The 18,795-nt window shown below is 49.7% G+C and overlaps 1 protein-coding gene across 1 annotated transcript in view; it reads left to right on the top strand.

Moving 5' to 3' along the window:
• The first annotated feature begins 5,833 nt into the window (after positions 1 to 5,833).
• The window catches only part of mtpn (myotrophin), a 60,707-nt gene continuing 47,745 nt past the window's right edge, over positions 5,834 to 18,795 (top strand). Inside the window, exon 1 of the mRNA XM_068050656.1 lies at positions 5,834 to 6,029. Coding sequence (XP_067906757.1) covers positions 5,946 to 6,029 — 84 coding nt within the window. The 5' untranslated portion in view covers positions 5,834 to 5,945. The remainder of the gene's footprint in view (positions 6,030 to 18,795) is intronic.

The following is an 18,795-nucleotide window of genomic DNA, read 5'->3' as shown; positions in this document are numbered from 1 at the left end:
GGCCCCTTCACCTCCCACTTTCCCCGGCCCCTTCACCTCCCACTTTCCCCGGCCCCTTCACCTCCCCCCCTTTTCCCCGGCCCCTTCACACCCTCCCCCTTTTTCCCCCGCCCCTTCACCCCCTCCCCCTTTTTCCCCGGCCCCTTCACAACTCCCCCTTTTTCCCCCTTCCTTCACCCCCCCTATCCCCCTTCCTTCGACCCCCCTTTCCCCTTTCCTTCGACCCCCCTTTCCCCCGGCCCCTTCACCCCCCCTTTTTCTCCCTTCCTTCACCCCCCCTTTCCCCCTTCCTTCACCCCCCCTTTCCCCCTTCCTTCGACCCCCCTTTCCCCCTTCCTTCGACCCCCCTTTCCCCCTTCCTTCGACCCCCCTTTCCCCCGGCCCCTTCAACCCCCCTTTCCCCCGGCCCCTTCACCCCCCCTTTTTCCCCGGCCCCTTCAACCCACTTTTTCCCCGGCCCCTTCACCGCCCCCTTTTCCCCGGCCCCTTCACCCCGGCCCCTTCACCCCCCCTTTTCCCCTCCTCCTTCACCCCCCCTATTCACCCCTCCTTCACCCCCCCCATTTCCCCCACCCCTTTGCCCCAGCCCCTTCATCCACCCCCTTTTCCCACCGCCCCTTCACCCACCCCCTTTTCCCCCCTATTTGCCCCGGCCCCTTCATACCCCCCCTTTTTCCTGGCCCCTTCATCCCCTCCTTTTCCCCGGCCCCTTCACCCCCTCCTTTCCACCCCCTCCTTTCCCCCCCCTCCTCACCCCTACTCCCCCCCTCCTCACCCCTATTCCCCCGCCCCCTTCACCCCTCCCCTTTTCCCCGGCCCTTTCACCCCTCCCCTTTTCCCCGGCCCTTTCACCATCCCCACCATCTTTTCCCCGGCCCCTTCACCCCCCCTCCCCCCTCCTTCACCCCCTTCACCCCCCCCCTTTTCACCCCTATTTCCCCCGCCCCTTCACCCCCTCCTTTTCACTCCCCCTTTTCCCCCCCTCTTCCCCGGCCCCTTCACCCCCTCCTTGTCACCCCCCCCCTCTTTTCCCCCCCCCCCTTTCCCCCCCCTCTTTTTCACTCCTCTTTTTCACCCCCCCCTTTTCCCCCCTCTTTTTCACCCCCCCCTTTTCCCCCCCCTTCCCCCCCCTTCCCCCCCCCTTTCCCGGCCCCTTCACCCCCCCTCTTCCCCGGCCCCTTCACCCCCTCCTTGTCACCCCCCTTTTCCACCCCTCTTTTTCACCCCCCTTTTTCCCCCCCCTCTTCCCCGGCCCCTTCACCCCCCCTCCTTCACCCCTATTCCCCCGCCCCCTTCACCCCCCCTCCTTCACCCCTATTCCCCCGCCCCCTTCACCCCCCCCTTTTCCCCGGCCCTTTCACCACCCCCCCTTTTCCCCGGCCCTTTCACCACCCCCACCATCTTTTCCCCGGCCCCTTCACCCCCCCACCTTTTCCCCGGCCCCTTCACCCCCCCCCTTTTCACCCCCCCCCTTTTCACCCCCCCCCTTTTCAACAGCCCCTTCACCCCCCCTTTTCACCTCTATTCACCCGCCCTTTTCCCCAGCCCTTTAACCACCCCCCCCTTTTCCCCGGCACTTTCACACACCCCCCTTTTCCCCCCTCCTTCACCCCCCCTTTTCCCCCCTCCTTCACCCCCCCTTTCTCCCCCCCTTTTCCCCCCTCCTTTCTCCCCCCTTCACCCCTTTTCACCCCCTCCTTCAGCCCCATTTCCCCCGCCCCTTCACCCCCTCCTTTTCCTCCCCGTCCCCTTCACACCCCCCCCCTTCCCTTTTCCCCGGCCCCTTCACACCCCCCCCCTCCCTTTTCCCGGGCCCCTTCACAACTCCCCCTCCCTTTTCCCCGGCCCCTTCACCCCCCCCTTTTCACCCCTATTTCCCCCGCCCCTTCACCCCCCCCCCTTTTCCCCAGCCCCTTCACCCCCCTCCTTTTCACCCCTATTCCCCCTTTTCACCCCTATTCCCCCGGACCTTTCACCATCCCCACCATCTTTTCCCCGGCCCCTTCACCTGCCCCCCTTTTCCCCGGCCCCTTCACCTCCCCCCCTTTTTCCCCGGCCCCTTCACCTCCCCCCCTTTTCCCCGGCCCCTTCACCTCCCCCCCTTTTCCCCGGCCCCTTCACCTCCCCCCCCCTTTTCCCCGGCACCTTCACCCTCCCCTTTTCACCCCCCCTTTTCCCCGGCACCTTCACCCTCCCCTTTTCACCCCCCCCTTTTCCCCGGCCCCTTCACCGCCCCCCCCCTTTTCCCCGGCCCCTTCACCCCCCCTTTTCCCCCGGCCCCTTCACCGCCCCCTCCTTCACCCCCCCCTTTTCACCCCTATTTCCCCCACCCCTTTGCCACGGCCCCTTCACCCCCCCCCCCTTTCCCCGGCCCCTTCACCCCCCCTTTTCACCCCTATTTCCCCTGCCCCTTTGCCCCGGCCCCTTCATCCCCCTTTTTCCCTGGTACCTTCACCCCCCCCCCCATTTCCCCCTGGTCCCTTCACCCCCCCCTTTTTCCCCGGTCCTTTCACCCCCCCCTTCTCCCGGCCCCTTCACCTCCCCCTTTTTCCCCGGCCCCTTCACCCCCCCCTTTTTCCCCGGCCCCTTCACCCCCCACTTTCCCCGGCCCCTTCACCTCCCACTTTCCCCGGCCCCTTCACCTCCCACTTTCCCCGGCCCCTTCACCTCCCCCCCTTTTCCCCGGCCCATTCACCCCCTCCCCCTTTTTCCCCGGCCCCTTCACCCCCTCCCCCTTTTTCCCCGGCCCCTTCACAACTCCCCCTTTTTCCCCCTTCCTTCACCCCCCCTTCACAACTCCCCCTTTTTCCCCCTTCCTTCACCCCCCCTTTCCCCCTTCCTTCGACCACCCTTTCCCCCTTCCTTCGACCCCCCTTTCCCCCGGCCCCTTCACCCCCCCTTTTTCCCCCTTCCTTCACCCCCCCCTTTTTCCCCCTTCCTTCACCCCCCCTTTCCCCCTTCCTTCGACCCCCCTTTCCCCCTTCCTTCGACCCCCCTTTCCCCCGGCCCCTTCACCCCCCCTTTTTCCCCGGCCCCTTCAACCCACTTTTTCCCCGGCCCCTTCACCGCCCCCTTTTCCCCGGCCCCTTCACCCCGGCCCCTTCACCCCCCCTTTTCCCCTCCTCCTTCACCCCCCCTATTCACCCCTCCTTCACCCCCCCCATTTCCCCCACCCCTTTGCCCCAGCCCCTTCACCCACCCCCTTTTCCCACCGCCCCTTCACCCACCCCCTTTTCCCCCCTATTTCCCCCGCCCCTTTGCCCCGGCCCCTTCATACCCCCCCTTTTTCCTGGCCCCTTCATCCCCTCCTTTTCCCCGGCCCCTTCACCCCCTCCTTTCCACCCCCTCCTTTCCCCCCCTCCTCACCCCTACTCCCCCCCTCCTCACCCCTATTCCCCCGCCCCCTTCACCCCTCCCCTTTTCCCCGGCCCTTTCACCCCTCCCCTTTTCCCCGGCCCTTTCACCATCCCCACCATCTTTTCCCCGGCCCCTTCACCCCCCCTCCCCCCTCCTTCACCCCCCCTTTCTCCCCCTTCACCCCCCCCTTTTCACCCCTATTTCCCCCGCCCCTTCACCCCCTCCTTTTCACTCCCCCTTTTCCCCCCCCTCTTTTTCACCCCCTCCTTGTCACCCCCTCCTTGTCACCCCCCTTTTTCCCCCCCTCTTTTTCACCCCCCCCCTCTTTTTCACCCCTCTTTTTCACCCCCCCCCTTTCCCCCCTCTTTTTCACCCCCCCCTTTTCCCCCCCTCTTTTTCACCCCCCCTTCCCCCCCCCTTTCCCGGCCCCTTCACCCCCCCTCTTCCCCGGCCCCTTCACCCCCTCCTTGTCACCCCCCTTTTCCCCCCCTCTTTTTCACCCCCCCTTTTCCCCCCCACCTTTTCCCCCCCTCTTTTTCACCCCCCCTTTTCCCCCCCACCTTTTCCCCCCCTCTTCCCCGGCCCCTTCACCCCCCCTCCTTCACCCCTATTCCCCCGCCCCCTTCACCCCCCCTCCTTCACCCCTATTCCCCCGCCCCCTTCACCCCCCCCTTTTCCCCGGCCCTTTCACCACCCCCCCTTTTCCCCAGCCCTTTCACCACCCCCACCATCTTTTCCCCGGCCCCTTCACCCCCCCACCTTTTCCCCGGCCCCTTCACCCCCCCCCTTTTCACCCCCCCCCCCTTTTCACCCCCCCCCTTTTCACCAGCCCCTTCACCCCCCCTCCGTCACCCCCCCTTTTCACCTCTATTCCCCCGCCCTTTTCCCCAGCCCTTTAACCACCCCCCCCTTTTCCCCGGCACTTTCACACACCCCCCTTTTCCCCCCTCCTTCACCCCCCCCTTTCTCCCCCCCTTTTCCCCCCTCCTTCACCCCCCCCTTTCTCCCCCCCTTTTCCCCCCTCCTTTCTCCCCCCTTCACCCCTTTTCACCCCCTCCTTCAGCCCCATTTCCCCCGCCCCTTCACCCCCTCCTTTTCCTCCCCTTCACCCCCTCCTTTTCCTCCCCGTCCCCTTCACACCCCCCCCCCTTCCCTTTTCCCCGGCCCCTTCACACCCCCCCCCCCCCTCCCTTTTCCCGGGCCCCTTCACAACCCCCCCTCCCTTTTCCCCGGCCCCTTCACCCCCCCCTTTTCACCCCTATTTCCCCCGCCCCTTCACCCCCCCTTTTCCCCAGCCCCTTCACCCCCTCCTTTTCACCCCTATTCCCCCTTTTCACCCCTATTCCCCCGGACCTTTCACCATCCCCACCATCTTTTCCCCGGCCCCTTCACCCCCCCCCTTCACATCCCCCCCTCCCCCTCCCCCTCCCTTTTCCCCGGCCCCTTCACACCCCCCCCCCTCCCCCTCCCTTTTCCCCGGCCCCTTCACACCCCCCCCCTTTTCCTCCCCAGCCCCACACACCCCCCCCCCTTTTCCTCCCCAGCCCCACACACCCCCCCCCCTTTTCCTCCCCAGCCCCACACACCCCCCCTCCCTTTTCCCCGGCCCCTTCACACCCCCCCCCCCTTCCCTTTTCCCCGGCCCCTTCACACACCCCCCCCCCTTTTCCCCGGCCCCTTCACACCCACCCCCCCTTTTCCCCGGCCCCTTCACACACCCCCCCCCCCCTTTTCCCCGGCCCCTTCACACACCCCCCCCCCCCCTTTTCCCCGGCCCCTTCACACACCCCCCCCCCCTTTTCCCCGGCCCCTTCACACCCCCCCCCCCCTTCCCTTTTCCCCGGCCCCTTCACACCCCCCCCCCTTCCCTTTTCCCCGGCCCCTTCACACACCCCCCCCCCTTTTCCCCGGCCCCTTCACACCCACCCCCCCTTTTCCCCGGCCCCTTCACACACCCCCCCCCCCTTTTCCCCGGCCCCTTCACACACCCCCCCCCCCTTTTCCCCGGCCCCTTCACACACCCCCCCCCCCTTCCCTTTTCCCCGGCCCCTTCACACCCCCCCCCCCCTTCCCTTTTCCCCGGCCCCTTCACACACCCCCCCCCCCTTTTCCCCGGCCCCTTCACACCCCCCCCCCCTTTTCCCCGGCCCCTTCACACACCCCCCCCCCCCCCTTTTCCCCGGCCCCTTCACACACCCCCCCCCCCCCTTTTCCCCGGCCCCTTCACACACCCCCCCCCCCTTCCCTTTTCCCCGGCCCCTTCACACCCCCCCCCCCTTCCCTTTTCCCCGGCCCCTTCACACACCCCCCCCCCCCCTTTTCCCCGGCCCCTTCACACACCCCTCCCTCCCTTTTCCCCCTCTCCCTGTTTTCCCCTCCTCTCACCACTGCTGTTTTCTATATTCGCTCCGCCCTCCTTTTCTCTTACGATGCTATATTACTGTGCCTTGGACATTGGGAACCGGAAGTGTCGTCATGTGTCTGCCACCGGTGTTGTAGTGATCGCCTTCCCTGGGGTGGGTCTGGTTTCCTTTTGCTCCGCGCACAGGCCGCCGTTCACATAGAGAGACTGCCCGCAGCAATACAACATGTCGAGTTGTGATTTGAACTTGGACTTGATCTGGGCCGTCAAGAATGGAGACGTAGAGGAAGTGAAGAACTTCGTGGAACAGGTGCGAGTTCGGGACGGAGAGTGGGCTGAGGGCGGCGGCCCGAGAGGCCTGGCAGTCTCCGGTGTCGGAGGCGGGAGATGATGATAGCGGGTCGGCTTGTCTGCCTGAGTCTCAATTGGAGGAGGAGGGGAAACACTGTTCAATTTCTGTATAAAGACAGTTTATAATAGCCCTTTGATCTGTAGATATAACTGGGGTACTTACCAATGTTTAACTGGTAATTATATATCATGATGGTCGTGAGCTCTTCTATAATTATGTACATTTATTAAAAATGATTAGTTTGATTTCTGTGAGGTTACGTTTAAAAGACTCCATGTTTTCAAGGTAATGGATTATTGTAATCTGTGTACCTTGAAATTGGTCTGGAGCAAGCTTTTATCTTGGGCCACAGGTTTGTATCATGCCGTCATAGTCATGTATAAAGCTTAAATCCACGCACCCCTTAACTAATTTAGGTATTACTCATGGTCTCTTTTGAATACTTAGTCTCTTATACAGGAACCGAGATGGGTGAGTTATCATAACCTGAGAATGTTAGTCAATTTTGAATTGCAAGACTGTTTGTCATTTACAGAGTTATGATGGAAGAGTAGGGGAGTGGGATTAATTGGATAGTTCTACCAAAGAGCTAGCACAGGCATGATGAGCCAACTGGGTTTTTTCTGTGCTGTATCATTTTATGATTCTATGATTTATGTTTTGCAATTGAGAATTTATATAATCTGTGCACCGTTGAGGTTCTTCTTTGGCCCCCTTGTCTCGAGAGACAATGGGTAAGTGTCTGGAGGTGGTCAGTGGTTTGTGAAGCAGTGCCTGGAGTGGCTATAAAGGCCAATTCTAGAGTGACAGACTCTTCCACAGGTGCTGCAGATAAAATTGGTTGTCGGGGCTGTTACACAGTTGGCTTTCCCCTTGTGCTTCTGTCTTTTTTCCTGCCAAATGCTAAGTCTCTTTGATTCGCCACACTTTAGCCCCATCTTTATGGCTGCCCGCCTGCTCTGGCGATCACTGGCAACTGACTCCCATGACTTGTGATCAATGTCACAGGACTTCATGTCGCATTTGCAGACGTCTTTAAAGCGGAGACATGGACGGCCGGTGGGTCTGATACCAGTGACAAGCTTGCTGTACAATGTGTCCTTGGGGATCCTGCCATCTTCCATGCAGCTCACATGGCCAAGCCATCTCAAGCGCTGCTGGCTCAGTAGGGTGTATATGCTGGGGATTTTGGCCGCCTCGAGGACTTCTGTGTTGGAGATACGGTCCTGCTACCTGATGCCAAGGATTCTCCGGAGGCAGTGAAGATGGAATGAATTGAGACGTCGCTCTTGGCTGAGATACGTTGTCCAGGCCTCGCTGCCATAGATCAAGGTAATGAGGACACAGGCTTGATACACTCGGGCTTTTGTGTTCCATGTCAGTGCGCCATTTTCCCATACTCTCTTGGCCAGTCTGGACATAGCAGTGGAAGCCTTTCCCATGCGCTTGTTGATTTCTGCATCGAGAGACAGGTTACTGGTGATAGTTGAGCCTAGGTAGGTGAACTCTTGAACCACTTCCAGAGCGCGGTCACCCATATTGATGGATGGGGCATTTCTGACGTACTGTCACATGATGTTCGATTTCTTGAGGCTGATGGTTAGGCCAAATTTGTTGTAGGCAGCTGCAATCCTGTCGATGAGTCTCTGCAAACACTCTTCAGTGTGAGATGTTAATGCAGCATCGTCAGCAAAGAGGAGTTCCCTGATGAGGACTTTCCGTACTTTGGTCTTCGCTCTTAGACGGGCAAGGTTGAACAACCTGCCACCAGATCTTGTGTGGAGGAAAATTCCTTCTGAAGACTTGAACGCATGTGAGAGCAGCAGGGAGAAGAAGATCCAAAACAGTGTAGGTGTGAGAACACAGCCCTGTTTCACGCCACTCAGAATAGGAAAGGGGTCTGATGAGGTGCCGCTATGTTGAATTGTGCCTTTCATATTGTCATGGAATATTGTCATTCCACTGTTGAGGTACATTGTGTTAATATATATAGTACAACTAATATAAGTTGCATAGACTAGGATTCTACACAAATATTCTTGCAATGCACTGATCAGTCTGTGTATGTGTGTATATTATAAATGGACAGACAAGTGTAACTGTATAGTGCAAGAAACCTCAGGACCTGGGCTAGAATTTCCACTTGGGTGAAAACATGAATGGAATAACGGTGTCGTTTACACCCACCCAAAGTTAGGTATGCTTGTCTCTGTGCGGTTTCTCTGGTCAGTCAGATTTTAATTACTGATGAGCTCATGGGAACTTGTGTGCTGCTGCAGAATTTATAGACCTGCAGCAACTTAAAAGGGGTCAACATAGGAGGAATTAGAAAGTTCGGTTGTGAGTAATGTCTGTAAGGTCTGCTTGAAGTGTCTCAATCAGAAGTTCAACAACGGAGGGGTGCTTTGGTTATGCATGTTGGCATTAAAGAAAGCAGTACAACAGCAGTGATGAACTTGCCAGGACAGAGGGTGCTAATGGAACAATGCCATGCATTGCAACTCACTTCTGGAAACATTTTGATTTAATCAAGGCAGGGAAGGTAAGATGAGTCAGCAGCATCTTTCGAGAATGCATTGTGTTATCTCAGTAACATATAGTATTCTCCCCTCATGTTCAAAGATCTTGAATTGCTTACCTTCAATATCCTGGAGGCCACGTGTTATTTACACCCAGTCTTCAGCTGGCAGTCTTTTGTTCACAGCCTTGCTTGCATTTGCCCACTAAAAGCTTCATAAGGTATGTAATTTATTGGTTGCATGCACCTGACCGTGTGTTATGTTCAGCTTGCTGGCACCTGTTTTGCTCTATCATAAGTTGCATAAAGGGTATTTGTCACTTTTTCATTTTTTTCAAGCCAAATATAGTCCGCAATGGAGAGCAATTGGCCACCAAACCTGGTTTCATCTTCCAGATAAGAGGGATGTTCTTCAGATCCTGATAGGCCAAAGAAGAAATTAGAGACAGGAAGGTAGGAAAGGATGTTAGCTGCAGGTTTCAGTGGTAGCGGGGTGTGCTGAGGCAGAGATGGGTGAAAAATGGAAGTCAGCATTCTTGCTGATGGATGGAGAATGGGGCTTGAAGTCCAGTTTAGGATTGAGCAGGATGTTTGCTGCTGGGTTAAGCTTAAATGGGAAGGGGGTGGAATGAGGAGCCTAGAGGGTGGAATTTCTGGTGGGTGTGAATTTGTAGTTTTTGTTTTGCTGTTTAAGTGCAAGTAACTGGGGCTCATCGAGAATGTTGTCGGGCAGGCAGTCTAACAGCATGGCAACAGGCAGCGAAACAGAAGTAGGCTATACAGCCCCTCGAGCCTTTTCTGCCAATTAAATGAGGTGGATTTGTGCCACAACTCTGTTTACGCTCCATATCCCTTAATACCCTTAATAAAATCTATCGATCTTTTGGAGCAAAAATTCCAGTTTTCCACTAATTAGTGTGTTTTTGTTTTTTAAACATCCTTCCTGATTTGGGATTGCCTCTTCTACAAGATGATGCTGGAGTAATAAGATACTCTAACTATATTTTTTCAGTAAAAGCAAAATACTGCAGATGCTGGAAATGAGAAATAAAAACAATGCTGGAAATACTCAGCAGATCAGGCAGCATTTGTGTAGAGAGAAGCAGAGTTAACCTTTCAGGTCAGTGACCGTTCATCAGAACCAGTCACAGACCTGAAACATTAACTCTGCCTCTGACTCCACAGATGCTGCCTGACTTCGAGTTTTTCCAACAATTTCAGTTCATATTTTTTCAATAGTTGTGCCAGAAATGGTGCTGGTCGATTGGACTAGGATAATATATAGAATCAAGAAAAAATTGATGTATAACAAATATAATCTTTAAAATATATACATGTGCAGGAGCTTTTGTTCCTTTTATTAGGATAATGCAGGCAGCCACCTTGGCCCTTTGGTAATACTGAAAGGATGGTGTTGCACTTGCCAGTATTATGGTGGTAACAGTTTAATAAAGTAGTGGGTTTTGAGACGATGTTTAGAAATTGTTGGGAATTAAAAAAACAAATCAGATAGGATTAATTGTATATTATGGCTAATAGATTTCTAAAATAAGTTGCGAGTGAGAGCACTCCAGTAACCAATATAAATGGGTTGAAATGGCAATTATATCCCCTAAAGAGAAAAAGTTTGGAATATGGTAAAAAGGTCAAATTGAGAAATCTCTTAAAAGGCCAGCTTGATTGGCCTGACAGTTTTGCCTATTACGTAAAGATCTCAAAATGTAGATCCAATGTTGTGGTCGAACTTTGATTCAATGATTACCCAACGTGACATTTCCTGAGGTGTTAACAGGTTATATTGTGCGCTTTGGACTTATTTATTACCCTGTTTATTTGCTCGAACAGAAGAAAAGTTTTGTTTTTTAAATATCTTTTGAGGAATAACTGCAAGAGGGCATATGGGGGAAATGCTTAGAGATGAGAATAATAAGGTTTGGAGGCAGTTGCCAAGAGAATTTTGTCTTAATGTGATAGAAATTGGATTGAGTTGCGTACACATTACAGTTGCATAAATGCCTAAATTTTGGCACAAATGTACTGTATCCCAAAGACATCTGAAAAATGCCCGACCAGATAGTGGGCCATTTTTCACATGTCCCTGGAGGCTGCTTAAAACAGGTGTTTGGCCTTTTACATGTATAAATGAGGGTCTAATGCCTGTGTTAGGCCACCCTCTCTTTCTCTTTTTCCACCCCCCCCCCCCCCCCCCCCCAAGTTACTCACATGTGGGCCGGGCTCTGGCCACCATTAAATATTTAATACATTTCTGTGGCACCAGGAGGTACAGGAGTGCTCCTTGCGGTTCCACAGCAGTCCCAAGGTGTTCTGCCTGCCTTTGATCACCCTATCCCATTCTCCTTCATCTACTCTGCCACCTCCCCCAAGGGTTAACTGAGGGTTGTTGCAACCTGAAATTCAGTTTTTCAGTTGGGAAAGTTGCCTGTGGAGGCACAGTTATTTAGTTATCAGTTTCTCAATTCTGTACCTCCTCCTACAGTTTGTTCCCTGCGTCCATTTGGTGTCTGAACAAATTTCTAAACTGATGACTCTCGGTATGTGGTATAGCTGATGCTGTCCAGGCTAAGAGTGATGCATTATTTGAAGGTACGACAGCAGTTTGTATATTGAATATTGATCCATACAGATTTCATTTGAATTACTGCACTGAAAATGATTATATTTCACTCTAAAGAGGCAACCAGGATCTTCCAGAGAGGGCTTGACATGCAACGTACTGGGCTGAATGGTAGGAAAAGAAATTCAGTATAAACAAATGCCAAGTGCTGTATATAAGTAAATAGGAGTCTCGTGCTTTGAGTGGAATAATTTATCATGGGAATACTTAGTTTACTTGGTTCTTACCTATGTCCAAACAGTTAAACTCAATAAATACAATCACAATATTGTGCAGTAATGCCAAATTAGTTGAATTCAAATCTGCAGAGGTCATGTTGTTTTGATCAGACTGAGTACTGCATACAGCTGTGGCTGCTGGAACATAAGGGACCATCCAAGCCCTAAAGGTATTGTACAGGAAAGAAACTATTTGATTCCTGTTATTATAGGGGTAATTTATGAGGAACAAGATAATTTTCCAGAAGATATGCTGAAAGTATAACTTAATGGCATACAGCAAATGCAGAACAATACTTTGCCACAACATAGTTTAGAAGGGCATAATTTCAGAATTGTGGGTAATGTTTAGGACAGATGCCAGAATCAACAACTGGGACAAGTTGCCAGGAAGGATGGTTGAAGCCAGGACACTGGCTTCATTTAAACAATCGCTAGATGCAGTTATGGTCAGGTTGATATTCTGGAGCCAAGGTAAAATAGGCTGACCCTGTCTTATGAACTGCTCCTAATGCCAGCTGCTTTGATGCTTTCTCAGGTGATGTGGGTGGGAATCGGGGGCAGTTGTACTACTGGATATTATGCAGCAGGCAACTTCAGGAATCTGTATTTCCTAATGAGAACCTTCATTGACCTCCTGTACATGTTTGTGACCAACCAACCAAGCTTGTTGCTTTTGTTGACTGATGGTAAAATATAAGTAGTCCCTTTGTATCCTTGTCAGCTACACATCCATGATCACTGGTCTCTCACTGCTATGCAACTCTTACTTATACCTCCAAGGAGCTGGTAGTGCATGCCAGCGGGCACACCCTAAAACTTCTTGGCTGGCATGCTAGACTAAGGGGGAAAAGCAACTTCGCAAGATGCTGTACTAAGGTAGTCATCCTTTTCAAATGCACGAAGCCTGGGCCGGAAGCTGAGACAGAAGAACTCATTGCTCAGAGCCAATGGCTCAGAAGGCTCAACAACAAAATGTGCGACACATCTAGGGCAGAGTTATGACACTTAAGGATAAATGGCCAGTCACCTTGGAAGAGTCAAGGTACTCAACAAGTACTATTCACCCATAGTAGTCATGGAATCTAGTTTAGACAGTTGTCATAATGTAGGCAGACCTGGGCCCCCTACGGAGATGTTTACCGTAAATAGAAACAGGGAAGTAGGAATAGCCAGGTGAATGACTAGGGTAGCCCAAACTCGGAAGAAAGGCTACCATCTGATGATGCTGCTCTTGAACTCAAGACAAGAACTTTTGAAAATCGGAATTTGGAATGTGAAGACATTCTACCAGAGTGGTAAAATAGACAACTGCATGAAAGAAATGCTAAGGCTCAACATCAACATTTTAAGGATTGGCAGAAGTTAGATGGGCTGAATATGAGAAAATAGACAAAGGAAAGCAGGTAATGATCTCAGGTGGCAGTGAACACAAGACTGGAGTCAGAATGATGACAAAGAATGTAAATAGCAAGAACCATGCAGGGATATTGGCCAATATCAGAGAGTGATTATGGCTAAATTTAAAGGGAAACCAATGAATATTGTGTTTACAATTGCATGGGCCCATGCAGGATGACCGTGATGAAGTTGAAGTATTCTATGAGGAGGTGAAAAAAGCATGGAAGCATGTGAAGAGTGGCGACATCTTGATAGTCATGGATCATTTGAATGCAAAAGTTGACAGAGAGGTGTGGAATTGTAGGGACTTCTGGATTAGGAACTAAACAGCAGAGGTGAATGCATGATGCAGTTCTGTGAGGAAAACAACTTGGTCACCCAAGCAGACTATTCAGCTGGAAAAGTCCAGATGTTCATAGAAATCAAATAGATTTTCTGATCAGAGAGGTACAAGAGCAGCATCCAAAATGCCTTCACTTAACCCAGTGTAGACATCAACTCTGATCACTGCCTTTTAATGAAGATTAAGATCAAGCTGAAAATCCCACGAAAAATCAAACCAACCTAGACAGACTGACGGAGGAAGATGTGATTAAGAAATATGCTGATGAGGTTACAAGCAAGTATGAAGCTTTACTTCAGGAAATGGCAGATCAAGATCTTGGTGCGGAGAAAACAACAGAAAGGCATTAAGAAAGGTTGAAACAGAGCATGAAACACACTAACTGAGACAGTCCCTAAGAAAGAGAGGAGTAAACATCGAGTGGATGACTGATGAAATACTAGATATGATGGAGCAAAGGAGACAGAATAAGAACAATAAAGAAAATATGACTAAAGGTAGGTAAGAAAAGCATGTAGAGCAGCCAATGAAAATTGATATGAAGCCCATTGTAAGGAAATAGAAGAACTGGAGAAAAGGTGGAATATGAGAGCATTGCATGAGAAAGTTAAAGCACTGACCAATAAGATAAGAATAATTACAATAGTGGCTGTATAAGGAGCAAGAAAGGTGAACTTCTCTTTGGGGAAAAAAAGTGTAGAGAAATGATGGGTAGAGTACACCAGAGAGCTGTATTATGAAGAAGTGGTTTGGTACCATCAGAAGAAAGAGAAGGACCAGAGATAATAGAGGCAGAAGTCAGTGCAGCAAAGAAAGCACCTAGAATCAATGAGATACCAACAGAATGCCTGAAAGCCCTGAATGGAAGCATTGGGATACTGACTGACCTCTGCAATAAAATTTACAGAACATGATTCCTATCTGAGGATCTTGGGTAGTCAGTGTTTGTTCAGCTCCCAAAGAAACCAAACGTCCTAGAGTGTTCAGAGCACAGAACAATAAGTCTCAGGAACCATGTGATGAAAATGATTCTAATAATTTTGGAAAGAAATGACAAGTCTATAGAAGCGGGGATAGTCAGGATTCAGCCCAAAAAAAAGGAACAAGAGGGCATCTTTAACTTGAGTAGTCATTGAAAGATACCTGGAAGTGCAAAAGCTTGTACATATATACTTTTATAGACTGAAGGCATTTGATAGAGTCTACCATCAGAAAATAATGGAGTGCTTAAACAAACTAGAAATGGAAATTCAGAATCTATATTGGAATCAATCAGCAATGAGACTTGATAGCAGTTTGTCAGACAGCTTCCTGAACAAAAGAGGTGCCAAGGATGTGTTATGTTCCCAAAACTATTCAGCCTGTGCACTGAAGCTATTTTCAGAGAAGATTGATGGGTTGAACGTCAACAACTTGAGATGTGCAAATGACGCTGCACTGATTGCAGAGCCAGAAGAGGTGCTACAGGAAATTATGAAAAAAGTGAATGCAAGGAGTGTGGAACATGGATTAAGAATGAATATGAAGACGACCAAGACGATGGTGATGAGCAGAGACCTAACCCCCCAGAAGTGAAATTTGAAGTAAATGGACAAGTCCTGGAACAAGTGAAAAGGTTCACATTAAAGGCCTGCTACACGATCTGAACCCGATGGCATGTGTCGGGGTCGGGTCAGGCCCCTCTTCCGGATCCAGCTTTCGGGGTCGGGTCGTTCTGGACACACATGGTAAGGGCTCTGCTAGTAAGCATTGAAATTTAAAAACTTACCTGAACTGGGAGTCCGGGATGAAACTGAGTTTAAGCAGTGAGCGTGTGATGTCACTATGACGTTATCACACATGCACTGCAGCTTCCTGGAGGTTCCAAGTCCAAAGGTAAGTAAAGGGATGGTCGGGTCAGGCTCGGGTCTGCTGTGGTTCGGTCGGGTTCTTTTTCCTGACCTGAGCAGGCCTTTTAGTTCACATACCTTGGGCAGATTATCACAGACAATGGGAGATGTGATCGTGAGAACCAAAGGAGAACTGAGGAAGCCAAGACCAGCTTTGTCGGAATGAAGGACGTGTTAACATCAAAGAAACTGGCCCTGAATCTTGGGAAAAGAATGCTGAGGTGCCCCATTTTGTCATCTGTTATATGCCTCAGAGACATGGACAACGGAGATTATTGATCTGAATGCATTCAGGATGTGGACATATCTGAGGATGTTTCACATATCCTACACAGACTAATGAGGAAGAGCTAGAAATGGCTGGAGGAAATTAGTGCATAGCATCAAAGAGAGAAAGATACAATATTTTGGTCACATTAGAGCTGAAGATAGATAGAGACAATTATTGGAAGGAAAGATATACAGAAAAAGTAGGAGAGGGAAGCAGAGGAGAAAATGGATATAATAGACTAGATGCAGTTGACCTTTGTGGAATGTGTAAGGGCAGCACAGGACAGACAGGTGGAGATTCATGGCAGTCAACGTTCTGGGAAGATGATGACATCAATGAACAAATGAGCAAGTTGTTAAGGCAATTTACTAATCAAGATTTGAAACAGCTGTTCTGTGGTCATACACTTGGTGATTGCAGGACCTTCCAGATTTCTCCTTCCCTAGGACCTGTCTGTAGAACAGTTAGTCCCTTTTTCATTATGCTGGATTTCCAAATTAGAATCATCTAAACCTCATTGAAGTCTGTAACCAGTCATAACCGTACACTTGCATGCTTATCATTTTTGCTTTTCCCAATGTAGCTTAACGCTCTTTACTCAGTACTGTGTAATAGCAGTGTCTTGACAGCTGCTGAAGGTTCAGGTATAGTAATGATGCTTGTGTCCTAGTATTCAGTCTAATCATTTTATCTGCATTTTTGTTCCCCTCATTCATTACCTGTACGTCAAATTATTTATTATGTTTTCTTCATGTCCATTCACTGCCTTCACTACCACAGGATTTGAAAAGGCTACAAGATTTACAATGGTAATGGAGTCTTTTTGTATTGTACTGAATTCTCCATTGGATCTGTTAAAATTCCGCTGGGGATAGTGCCTAACCTTGTGATCACATCCCTAGCACAACTGTTCAACAGCTGTGCAGGCTTCTTTTACACACATCAGCCACATCACAAAACAGAGTGTTAGTATCCCACAGGGATCTGAATTGTTCTTGTACATGATCAGATAGCCTTGCATTAGAACTCCTGTCTAGGGTAGTGGTCGGCAACCTTAATTGCAAGAAAAAACATTTTTTTTAAATTGTCAAAATTCAGTATCTTAAGAGCCACAATGCTGTTACTCAGATGCCAATAATGCAAAACAGGATAGACACATTGCAAAAACGTTTTAAAGGTGCTTACAAAAAAAGTTAATAATTTCTCACAAGTACAATGTTAACAGAAGTTTAAAAAATAAAACCAACTATTTTATTACCATCATTTGAATATTGTATTTCTCCCCACAGTTCCACAATACAACTTGTCTCTCTCAAATAGAGATGCTTAGCTACTGTAACTAATACTGCCCACAGTGGCACTCCCTCAATACTTGGGGCCCCTATTTGGTCCCACAAAGAGCTGAAAGAGAATAGTGATATTTACGAAATGAAAAGCTTGTTTGAGGTATAATAGCAACAGTCACAAAAACGGAGTGCTAGGCTCAGAGGGACCAAAGGTACAACAGGCTTGCAACATCACAATGCAACCAATCAAACTCAACACGTCCATGTTTTTGTGATCACTGCTCGTGCATCTTAGCTTTTTCATCTCATTCAGTTCTTTGTGAATGGCAGTAACGGCTTGAGTGTAGGGATTTATTTTGGGGTCAGTATCAATTCTAGAGGATATAAACTTTGGTTCGTGATGCTGATCGGATAGCTTATATTGTGGAACTGGGAAAGCAATACAACTGGATATTTTAGAACAAGCTCTTGACAGTAGAATTCTATAGCAAGCTTTATAATCATGGCGAAGAACAGTCTTTTTCTCATTGGGATACAAATCCACTGTGTTGTGGTTGACTGGTTTAAAGCAGCCAGCACAGCCATGTGGTATTGGGATGTAATGGCAAGATGAGGCACTATGCGCAGTGTTTATTTAACAGGTACAATGGAGAATTCAATATATTGTTTTGAGCAAATAGCAGTTTAGTCAGAGATTTTTCATTCTTTGCAAAGAGAGATGCTTATATATGCAAAGTTCTCCCTCTGAATTTGAAAGGGGAAACACAGTGACTAAGACACTGACAAGGAAATTCTAATCCTGTGTAACCGTGAACTTACCCTAGCATAGCTCACAGTAATAAACACAAGACAAGAATTGTATGTGACTAGTCCAAATGGTACTGATGCGAGGCTTTGACTAAAATCTGTTTAACTGTAGGCTGTTATGCCCTTGTCTGTTTTCTTTTCCTTATCTTCCTGCTCTGATCAACACCCTTGCTTTTCCTCATCCTCCTAACTAATGCACTTTGGCTGTAAAGTGTGAATTGTTTGAGCCAATTGAGGACCAGCTCAACTACATTCCACCTCATCACTTTATAGCTCTTCCTCTTTCGCAGTTTAATGCCTTTGATTTAATTCTCATTTGTTCAAACAGTAGAGGAATTGATTTTAGTGGAAGTTAATGTTCTCGAGACTCTTCAGCCTATACATGCACAATATTATCGAATGTTTGAAATGATGACCCCTGCTGTTGTAGAATATTGGTCTTGCTCTTCATTTCATACTGCAGATGATTTGACATAAGTTGGCTTGCTTTTTTCTCTCAAAATACATGATTCCTGAAAGTGTTTCCTTTTTTTTCCTAGCATATAACAGTTCTATTACTTGTCATATGTTGTGTGCATTGTTAAAGCAGCCCTCTCTGGCTTGGGGCAGGAGAAGACTGCATTACCACAGGGTCTGGTAGCTTTAGTAATGTGGAGAGTGGAATACCTGAATCCATTCATTTGAGATTGTCTCCCTAAGCTTGGATTTGATGCATTGATGCCAGGAAAAGTTTTAATTCGGCTGTTCCCACTATCCACTTTGGGTATGTGTTCATCAGGCAGCACTGCCCCAGGTGGTAAACTCCTAGGCTTTCATCAATATCCCTCTGTACCCGAATCTCAAAAGGTACAGATACAGCAAAGTCCCTTTAATTTTGTATCTACCATTTGGCACGGACATGTTAGGCCGAAGGGCCTTTTCTGTGCTGTATGACTCTATGAGCACTAAGTGCACTCTCCACTCTGTAAATATGTAAAAGTACAAGTTAGCAATGCAGCCAGTAGAACGTGGGAATGGTTTAGCATTGGGCTGCTGAAGGAGAATGATCAGGTTTTAAATGCCATAGGTGCATTTTTGGGGGGATCTTGAAAAGGTGGGGGTGAGTTGCCTTCTTGAACCATTGCAGCAGTTTTTGTATGACTGAGTAGGATACTTCAGAGGGCAGTTAAGAATCAACCACGTTGGTGAGGGACTGGAGTCCTATATAGGCCTTACTGAATAAGGACAGCAGGTTTCCTTCCCTAAAGTACGGAATGAAGCAGTTTGGGTTCTGTGACAACTCGCCAGCTTCGTGTTTACTTTTAGCAATACTAACATTTCCATTTTTTTAAAATTAAATCGAATTTATGTTCTCAA

The sequence above is a fragment of the Heterodontus francisci genome, chromosome 18 (genome assembly GCF_036365525.1).
Source record: "Heterodontus francisci isolate sHetFra1 chromosome 18, sHetFra1.hap1, whole genome shotgun sequence".
In the NCBI taxonomy this organism is placed as follows: Eukaryota; Metazoa; Chordata; class Chondrichthyes; order Heterodontiformes; family Heterodontidae; genus Heterodontus; species Heterodontus francisci.
This window is presented reverse-complemented; position numbering and strand designations above follow the sequence as displayed.